This window comes from Cervus canadensis, chromosome X (assembly GCF_019320065.1).
Source record: "Cervus canadensis isolate Bull #8, Minnesota chromosome X, ASM1932006v1, whole genome shotgun sequence".
Classification (NCBI taxonomy): domain Eukaryota; kingdom Metazoa; phylum Chordata; class Mammalia; order Artiodactyla; family Cervidae; genus Cervus; species Cervus canadensis.
In genome coordinates, this window is record NC_057419.1 from 119379959 (window position 1) to 119390003 (window position 10045).

At 58.5% G+C, this 10045-nt stretch overlaps 1 protein-coding gene across 2 annotated transcripts; it reads left to right on the top strand.

Annotated features, from left to right (window-relative positions):
* Positions 1 to 617: 617 nt before the first annotated feature.
* Positions 618 to 9810, top strand: APLN (apelin). 2 transcript variants are annotated; one of them, XM_043459181.1, is made up of 3 exons: positions 618 to 1019; positions 6606 to 6777; positions 7370 to 9810. In XM_043459181.1, the coding sequence occupies exons 1-2, from the start codon at positions 953 to 955 to the stop codon at positions 6770 to 6772; spliced, it is 234 nt and encodes a 77-aa protein (XP_043315116.1). In that variant the 5' UTR covers positions 618 to 952; the 3' UTR covers positions 6773 to 6777; positions 7370 to 9810. The 2 variants fall into 2 exon arrangements, with proteins under 2 accessions (XP_043315116.1, XP_043315115.1); XM_043459180.1 differs by having other exon boundaries at positions 820 to 1019; positions 6606 to 6792.
* Positions 9811 to 10045: the final 235 nt, after the last annotated feature.

The window sequence follows — 10045 nt, forward strand, 5'->3', positions numbered from 1 at the left end:
CTTTATCCTGGCAAGTCTTCTGAATGAGAAGTGGAAGGATGGGGTGGGGGCATTCCAGTTAGAGGGTGCATCCTGGAGGGACAGTAGGAGAAATGGGGGCACCGGGCACAAATCAAACCCAGCTGAAGACACAGAGTTGAGAGGCGGGCCAGTGCCTGAGGGTCTCGGCTAAGTCCTTACAGCTGCGGGGTGGCCGTGCGGATGGACCGAGTCAGGGGTAGAGGGGGCGAGTGGGGGCAGCGCCTCGGTCCTTGACAGCTGTTAAGGAAGCGTGGCGACAAAGGGTTAAGTGTGCCCCTCTACCGCCCCAAACGCTTCCTGTGTTTGAAATCCTTCAGGTCTCCAGAACCCCCTGGCCCCCGGCCAGGCGGGCATTGTCCGGGGAGCCGCTTGTGGGCTGTCAGAGCGGCCGCGCCGCCTTTGTTGTGGGGCCACCTCGAGGTTCCCTCTCGAGCCCTGGCTGGGGCTGCCGAGTGCGTGCCGGGAGGGGGGCGGTGCGGGAGGCTCGCTCCCTCTCCCTCTTCCTGGCCCCCCCTCCAGCCCTCCCGATGACCACATGACCAAGTGGGCTCGCGGCCAAGCCACAGGCTACAAAATGCAGCCCCTGGAGTGAGCGGGGCGCATTCCCGCTGGCAGCCTGAGCCCCGGGCCGTTGGAGCCACAGCCGAGCCGCCAGCCATTTGGAACGGGCTCGCCGCCGCCCCCGGAGCCGCCGAGACCAGCTGGGCGGCGCTGCCCCGCGGCGGGAGAGGGAGGCTGCGGGAGAGAGGAGGCGGCGGCCGGCCAGCCCGCGGCGCGGCTCGGGGCGCACGGTCTCGCGGCCCGGAGCCACGCGAGCTCCACGCCCTGCAGCCCGCCCGAGCCGCGGCTCGCGCCTCCCTCGGCCCCCGGCCTCTCCGCCCCCACCCCCGCCCCCTGGCCCGGGCCGCGCGGCGGCGGCCGGCGGAGCAGCATGAATCTGCGGCTCTGCGTGCAGGCGCTCCTGCTGCTCTGGCTCTGCCTGAGCGCGGCGTGCGGAGGTGAGTGCGCGCCCTCCCGCTAGTCCGCGCTGCAGCCCCCGCGCTCCGCCCAGACGCTCGCCCCCTCTGCGCCTCCCGGGAACCGCGCGCGAGCCGTACCGGAGCCGCCACGCGCCGGGCTGCCCACTGACAGGGCGCCCGGGGTCAGGGGCCAGCCGGCCGCGGACACCGCTCCCTCTGGGAGAGTGGGGGGCTCGGCTCGGCCTGGGGCCTCACCCGCCCGGAGCCTGGCCCCTCCCGGTCGCCCCTCGCAGTCTGAGGAGCTCAGGGCCGCAGGAGTGCGCCCCGGGTCCCGCGCCCCGCGCCCCACGTGCTGCAGGGAATCGGGGGGAGGCGCGTCCCTCTCCCCTCGTGGATCATTGAGGGGAACTGACCTGAGGCGGGTGGGCAGGGCTCCCGCGTGGAAAGTTAGGGGCCGCCGGCCGGTCCAGGGGCGCGGGCCACTGGGGATGATGTGCCAAGATGCAGACGTGACACTTGTTGCATAGGCAGGAGCGCGCGGCGGGGGCGGCGGCGTGGAGCCCAGCTGTTGCTCCTTGCAGCCTGCAAGTGAGCTGAGGCAGCCTCCCTTGGGCCGGGCCGGGCCGGGCCAGGCCGGTCTCCTCCCTTATCCCCAAGTCCTGTTTGGTCTGCTCTCCTGCTCCAATACGGGAAGGCTCTCCCCAAGGCCTCGGTCTCACCGCGGGGACTCAGTTCTTCGAGATCCTGGCTCCCTCCCTACTCCCCTCCACCCCAGGCATGGTCATGCTGCGCTTCAGTCCCCTTGTCTCCAGGCACCAAACCGGGCAAGAGCGCCTGACCCGATGGATCCCTTCAGGTAGCTGGCCCCCACATGCACCACAGCCCCACCTGGCATACTTGGCAATCATCCCCAAGCCCGGTCCCCACCCACAGCCCAGCCTCCAGGTCCAGGCTGCCTGTCTGCCTCAGTGTCTCCTGGGGCTGCCAGCTCCCACCTGCAGCTGCCACAGTCCTATGATCTGGCTGTCACTCCTGCCTGACTGGCACCACAGAATAGAAAAGCCAAGACCAGGTGGACTAATGCCAGTGCCAGGGTTGGAGTTTCCGGGAGGTGGGAGCGGAGGGAGGCAGAGAGCAGGGCAGCACGTTTCCTAGAGGCAGGCTCCGGGTCCTCCTTGGTTCCAGGCCCTCCAGAACACAATGCAATCTTGGAGGCTGAGGGGCCTGGGGGGGGCTCCACCTCTCTCTTCCTAGGTCACCTGCTTTCTCAGCTCTTGCCTTTGGCACTGTTCTGGCCCCACAGAGCGCTGCCTGGCTTCTCAGGAAGGTGACTTGGTTGGCTCTGGCACCACCCGCCTTCAGCTGGCTATCCAGTGGTCTCTCTTTTGAGGGCCGGAGCCCTGGATCAACCACCTCCTTGAGAAGAAGGGGAGCAGGCTTTTTCCTGACAAGCTCCTGTGAGGCGGGCAGTGGCAGAAAGTGAGCCAAAGATACAAATGAAGGGCCCCGCAGGGACCTGCCCTCCGGGAGCCTGCCGCCCAGTGCACTTGGCAAGACAAGACACCCAGGGGGCACCACCACTGGCAAATGGCCCCAGGTGGTGCCTTCAGGGAGAGTGGGTGCTGAGAAGGCATCCCAGAGGAAGCTGGGCCTGCCTGATCGGCAGGCTTGGGGCTCCCCCAGGACCTCCAGGGAGACCCTTCACTGACCCACCAGCACTCGGACCCTTTAGGTGTCCTGCTGCTGGGGTAGCACTGAGGTAAAGGCAGAGCTGGTTTCAACAGGAGGGAAGGCGCTGTCTGTTTGAGACCCTGCCCCATCCTGCTTCAATTCACCTCTTTTTCATTAGGTCACCTTATCTCCACAGCCTGCTTTGGGTAAATTCGTTGCCCTCACGTTTTGCTTAAGCCAAGCACTGGAAACTTCCCAGGCTCCCCCTGCCTCTCCACCCACCCCTCTCCCGCAGCCTCTCTTGGAGTCAAGGAGGCCACCTCCGTGCAGGTGGCCACCAGCCCAGGGTCCAAGGACACAGGTCCTGCTGTTCGTGCCTCCTGTCCTGGGTCAGAAAAAGAGCTTTTCTGAAGCACCTCACCCCTGGCGCAGACTCACATGCGATCTGCAGCCCGAGTCCCCAGTCAGAGCTCCAGGCCTGAAATCCATGCTTCCTCCACAACACTGTGCCCTGGCTTGGAATGCACCCCCACTCACACACACAGACTCCTCAGCTGCCTCCTGACCTGGGATACACTTTGCTCTTCTGAGTCTGCAAGCTGCTGAGCCAGGGCCAAGCAGCCCTTGGTCTTTGTCTGAGCACCTCTCTCTCTCCCCGGCCCCCTCCTGCCTCTCCCCAGCCCCAGCTGAGGCCTGGCCACCGTGACAGCGTGAAGACAGCCTCTGACCTCTCTGGCTCAGGGAGGGGCTGTCTCCAGTCCATCCCCAATGCCTCAGAGCTAAGCTCCCTGGTAACCCAGAGTCAGTAAAGGACTAACGCAGGTGAAGCAGATGAGCAGGGCTGCCAGGGCAGGGGTCCTCAGTGGCTTGGCTGGCATGGGAAGACGGCTCAGAGCATGGGGCTGGGCAGAAAGAGGAGGGGCACCTCATCCCAGAGACACATGCAGGACCCCAGAGCAGTGGAGGGGACACAGCCAGTGCCACTTGTGTGGGCTTTTAAAGCCATCACAAGACAGGCTGGATGGTAAGAAGAAAAAAAAAAAGATACTTCATTCCAAGTGAGGATGGCATGTTCCTGAAAAGTGCACACATCTCATTGTGCGCTGGCAGGGTTGGAGTTCATGTGGTGTGAAAAGCAAGCCCTGTTTACCCCTGACTGGTTCACAGTGGAGATGCTGATGGCACTTCGGTCCCTGTAGGCTTGTGACTCTTAGCTGGATTGCCCTAGCCTTCCTTTAAGTAGCAGATGAGTTAGAGGAAAATATTTAAGTTCACTGGGGATGGCCCCAGTTTCTACAGGGGATTTCTCTTGTGTAGCCAGGACCTCTGCAGTGATGAGAATCAAAAGCCTCTGATTGGCCCCTTTAGACAGGACAAAGCCTGGGTTTCAGGTGTCAGCTTATCTTCAGGTGAACCAGACTCAGAATCAAAAGTAGGAAACAAGTGGGTGATGGGATCAGGGTGGGAGAGGAACTGCAAACTTCTGGCTATGAGGAGGACAGTGAGCCCCCCGTCCAGTGGGGTGCAAGATGCCTGGAGCTTCTGGGTGACTGCTTTCCAGGGCCCGGCTGAGAGCTCAGTCAGCCTAGGTAGTTCTTCTCTGCAGCCCTAGTGTCTAGACATCTCCCTGGGTAGAGTCTGAGCCCACCAGCCGTGCTCCTCATCCTGGATCTGGGCCTCCCTCCCTCTTAGGGGCCTCCCCCACCAGGCCTCCCTCCCTGATTGCCACCACCACTTACAGCCCTGGGTCTGAGCATTTGCAGATGATACCCTTCCCAACTGGGCACTGTGCCTCTCTTCTCATGCCTGCTGTTCCTGGAACCATAGCCTGTGCCATTGGTCACCCTTCAGACGCAAGAATCACGACCTCACTTATTGAGACCTTAATGGTCCTTAGGGTGCCTCTGTGTGCCTGGGCCACACACTCAGCACAGTCCTTTTTGCCCCGAGAGTTTCTCTGGTACTATTTGTTAGCATCATTCCTATCCTCTTGCAGAGGGCAGGACAGCCTTGAGGGGGCTCCAAAACACAGGGCAGAAGCTGAAGCAGCTGGGGTGGGGGGCTGAGTGAAGGGGCTTCCCTCCTGTCCCTACACACGTTCCAGCCCCTTTGCAGAAGGTAGCCCCACGATAGGAGCAAGCAGCCTCCTGGCCCCTACTGTCCCAAAGCGCGAAGACAATTTGCGTTTGAATTTACATTAGGTGCTGGGTTTAGGGGACTGCATTAACCCACCCCCAACCAGAAGCATGAAGAGTGACTGGTAAACAGAGAGGTCCTAATGGGCTTGTGACTCTTCTCCGGGAGGGAGGGTGGAGGGCTAGAGAGTGTGCACATGCGTGTCTGGGCCAGAGCTGGAGAGTGGCAGGCCCCAGGGGCCTGGGCAGGGAGGGCCCTGAGGACAGACCTCGCCTGCTTCTGGCCTAAGAGGAGGATAAATGCCTGGAAATTGTGTGCAAGTGGAGGAGGAATCACAAAAGCCAACTAGCCAAGGAAGGAACTGGAGCATGGGGATGCTGGAGGCAGGGAGGAAGGAAAGGAAGAGCCGCCAGGGGTATAATGGGGGAACTGGCAGCCAAGGGGTGGTTATATGGAAACTGTGAGCTAGTGGTGGAGACTCCTGGATGGATAGAAACAGGTCTCGAGAGAGAGGGATATAGCTGGAGGCAAACCTGCTGGTGTGGGAAGAGGAAGACTGGGATTCACGATCGCTAGCCTCAGAAACTGTATTTGCCCGGAGCAGCCCCATCCTGGGCGTTGCCCAGCACTCTGCTGGCCTGCCTCTTGCCCAGCACTGTCACCTCTCCCCGCTCTGCTGGCCTCTGGTGGCTGGCTTGCCTGTGGCGTGCCAGCTCGCCTGCCCTGGCTGGACGTCAGCCTCCGTGAGAGGTGGCCATGGGTCTTGTCCCTCATCACCCCCAGGAACACCCAGCACCACTTGGATTCTATTGGCAGGGCTTGCTCTGGCATCAGAAGGTGTCTACTCTGTGCGCAGATGTAGAGGGGAGCCCCTAGAGCAGAAAAGAAGTTAACTGGGATCAGAATAGAAGGAATGTGCATCAGACACAGGATGGGGGTATGATCTGGGGATGAAAAGAGGTGTGGTAAGGGGGGCAACTCTAGCAGCCCAGCCCCCTTCCCGATGCACTTGCTGCTTCAGCTGACGGTCACTCATTTGTTTACTCATTCATTTCATTTGTACAATATTTATTGGCCTCTGAATCTGGTCACAGCCTGAACAGAATCCAGCATAAGGCAGAGTCAGAGACCACCCTGCCCCCCTGACACAGAGAATCAGAGACTCCCCCCCCCCAGCAGTCCCCCAGTCACACCCACCAGGAGGCCATGGGAGCAAGTGAGCCCCAAGATGGCTAGACATTGATGAGATACCCAGGGGGGAGGTCTAAGAGCTCTAGGACTCAAAAGTGGGTCACCTGTGTATCAAAGGATATACAATGACATCATGTTCCAGATTTGCTTTAGAATACCTCTGCAAAGAAAGAAACTGGAGAACCAAAGCATATGTAACTCCATCTGCATCACTGTTGAATCTAGGTGATGGCCACGTGATGGGGGGAGTTCATTTCATTGAAACATGTTGTGTCTGAAATGTTTTCAGTGTATCAGTTGCCAGGGTGCAGTGGGAGGTATACCCCAAACTGCACCTCTTGATGACGTTCTGAACACAGAACATGTATTTGTGCCCATCAGAAACATGATAAGACTCTCAAAAGGACATGAAGTCAGGTATATAATTCGCAAGATGTGAGTCGTGGGTTCCATTTGCCCCAGAACAGTGTAATCGTTGCAAACAGTTCATCGGTTCATGGATTGAAAAAGAAAGACAAGCTATGAGAGTGCCACCTCATGGGGAAACTGCCCTTCCCCTGGGGCGCCGGCCCTCTGCATCAGCCTTTGGGGATGACTGGCTTGACCCCGGCTTTCTTCTTCCTACAGGACCCCTGCTGCAGACTTCTGACGGGAAGGAGATGGAAGAAGGCACCATCCGCTACCTGGTGCAGCCCAGGGGGCCGAGGAGCGGCCCAGGGCCCTGGCAGGGAGGTCGGAGGAAGTTCCGGCGCCAGCGGCCACGCCTCTCCCACAAGGGCCCCATGCCTTTCTGAAGCAGGTACTTGAGCCTCTGGTGAGTGGGTGGCTCAGAGGGGGCAGGGGAGGAACAGTCTGGAAGCTGGGTGGCCCTGCTGCTGATTGCTGGCCAGAGACCTGCCCCAGGCAGTCCCAGCCCCACACAGAACCCTGGGGCTCACAGACAGGAGGCCGAGGCTGGAGAGGGGCTTGGCGCTCCCCCAGGGGTCAGGTGCTGGCTCCCGTCTGCCCGGCTGCCTAGAGTTGGGCTGGCTGGCCCAGGTGGAGTGTTCTGGAAGACTTGGGGGGGCGCTTTGATAAGCTGGGGAGGGGTGCCCCAGGGTATGTGTGTGGGTGTGGATCCTCACCAGAGGCGAGAAGGAGGCAGAGAGCTTTGGGGGTAGCCGCAGGCAGAAGACAGGAACAGAGTTGCCCGGAGCTGTGGGAGGGGAGGTTAGAGGTGACCTGCTGTCCTTCCCCCTGTCTCCAGGACAGGGGCGCCAGCTCAGGGGCCCGAGGCTTTAGGTTCAGGCTTGCGCGGAGCAGGGTGAAGGTGGTCTTCTGTACCGCCCCAGGTGGTTTCTTTGACCTAGGACACATCAATGACTCCTCTCTGGTCATTTTTGTCTCTTTAGGACCGAAGGGGCCACCACGTGCCCATCCCCTGCGATTTCTCTCTACTCCTCTGTAGATCGGCCTGCTTCTCTGGAGCCCTCACAGCCGTTCGCCTCACCTGGCCCCTCTTCTAGCTGCTCACCAGCTGGCTCTCCTCCCCCACCTGCCTTCCCATCAAGGATCCATTCAGCCCCTGATTCCTGACTTGGGAGACTTTGCGCTGGAATGCCAGTCCTCCCCCTGCTCTAAGCCCTACCTCTTCTGTCTGATACCCTAATGTCTAACCCTTTTCTGGCCCTTCCTGCCTCAGGTATGCCCTGTGGGCTGGGCTCCCTTCTTCAACTAGGGCATCAGCCTTCCCCTGGCTGCCAGAGGGGCCCAGGGAGCCGAGCAATGAGAGACTCTAGTGAGAGGGGGGAGGGATGGGGTGTTGGCATGCAGACAGGGTGCCTTGGGGGGCATGGGAATGGGGGCTTGGCGCTCTGGTCAAGGAGGAGGTGAAGCACCAGAGAAGAGAGGAATAGCTACTATGGTGTCTTCCTCCTCCCCGCGTTTGGCCCAGTTAAGGAAGAGGTGAAGGAGAGGGGCCATGCTGTACGGGGTTGACCAAGAAGTTCGTTTGGGCTTTCCATAAAGCTGTTATGGATACTTTGTCACTTCTCTCACCACCTTGCTGCGCTGCCTGACTGTCGCTCTCCCCCTACCCCAGCTAGTTTCAGCTCCAGCCCTGGAGGGGAGGAGATGGGCCTGAGGTGGCTCTGTACCCTCCCAGGAATGAAAGCCAAGCAGGACACTTGGTTTTGCCAAGAATCACAGACTATCAGAGCCAAAAGGCACCTTGGAGATCACTTAGCTCCACCTCCTTATGCAAACTCCTGCAGAAAAGCAGAGGCCTGGAGGGGGGATGGTGACCTGCTCAGTGTCACCAGAGCCAGAATGAGGGCTCAGGTCTCCCGCTCCCACGTGAGGACGTCCTCTTCCTTCTTGATGAGGCTTTCCAAAGCCATGAAGTGCCTTTCTCTCTGGGTTGGGGCTCGGGGTGCCTAGGAAGGGAGAGGGAGCTGGCTGTGAGCTGCCCCATGGTGGGACGGAGCTGTCCCGGCCTCCCTGGCCTCGGGTCCATTCCCCAACCTGGCCTGGAAAGTTCTGTGGCTGGCCAGCCACTCCCATTCCTGTGACACTTGCAGACCCCAGGTATTTTCATAGCAGCAGCTCAGGCACCGAGACTCCCAGGAGCCCGGAGGTAGCCTTAACCAACTGGACTCAATAGCCTTCCCTTCATGTTAACAGGACTTTATCTTCCAGTGGCCTTTCCTTGGGGAGGGGGGAGACAGAAAGGAGAGAGGAAAGAAAGAGGGGGAGGAAGGAAGGAAAGATGGGAGGAAGTGTGGATCTCAGCAGGCTTTCTTCTGAGAGGCCTGGGAAGGAGAAAAGGGAAGACAGGAGCCTGATGGCCACTCTTGTATGTGTGGGAGAAGGGGGAGTCAGGGCCCCCCGAGTCCCGCAGCAAATCCCTTTCAGCTATACCCGAACCCTTCCCGTTCCCTCCACTGCTGCTAACGCTACTGCTGCTTCCGCTGCTGCTTCAAGGCCCACCCTGGGGAGCCAGGCTGGGCACCCGCTGACCCCCCAATGCCTCTCAGCCTGGAGTGGCGGCTGACCAGTGTCCAGAAAGCCTCTTCTGCCATGGACGCCCCCACCAGGGACTGGGCCATTTCCCCCTCTTCCTCTCTGTTTCTCCGGTCGCGTCAGTTGCCCAGCCCTGTGGGGAACGAGACTGAAAGGAATGGCTGGGAAAGTCTGGGGACACAAGCAGTAGGGGTGCTGAGGGGCTGTCTTATTTAAAGTGGTTGTGTATGATTCTTAGACTAATTTATACAAAGTTATTAAGGCCCTTTTCATTAAGAAAGCATCCCCTTTCCCTAGTTGTGTTCACTGTGTTTGTAAAGATTGTTCAGTGTAAATATGTCTTTATAATAAAGAGTGAAAAGCTGACAATTCGCCCTTACTCTTGGAGGTCACGTTCAGGAGGGGCACACCTTTCCCCTGAGGTCCCCGGTCCCCCTCCCCTCCATGCCCATGAACTTCACGCACAGGGACTGAAGTGCCTGCCTTCTATATTGGTTCCAGGTCAGATGGCTTCTAACTAATTTGCCAAAAACTCACAAAAAGAGTTGCTATGCTTAATGACCAGTTGACATAACATGCAGTCCAGTTTTAAGTGTGTTGGCATCTGTTTGAGTGTCCTAGTTGTTGTGTGCTGTGTCCTTTAAAGGACTTTAAAAAAATTTATTTAAGAACATTCTGATTAAAGGTGGGATTTCTACTAAAAATTGTTTTATATCCTTGGTGCGTGCCTTCTTCTATTTTTATCTACTTTTGAACACTCCCGGGACTTTTTAGCCAGTTTGCCTTTCTTGAGAAATGTTCTGTTTCCTGCAATAAATACATTTGATAATGACTTTGTATGTATCATTTTATGTCTCACAAAGTAGAGTTGCTTGATGCACAAGATAGCCTGAGAAATAAAATGCAAGGAGTTCAATGCAAGGAGTTTGATGCAATTCTGCCCCATCTGTCTCACTTCTTCATGCTTGTTGTCAAAATGCCAATATCTTGGAGAACAGAAAGTAACGTTGGGTACATGCTAATTTGGTTAATCAACTCATTAGGTGCACACAGGCATACACAATCCA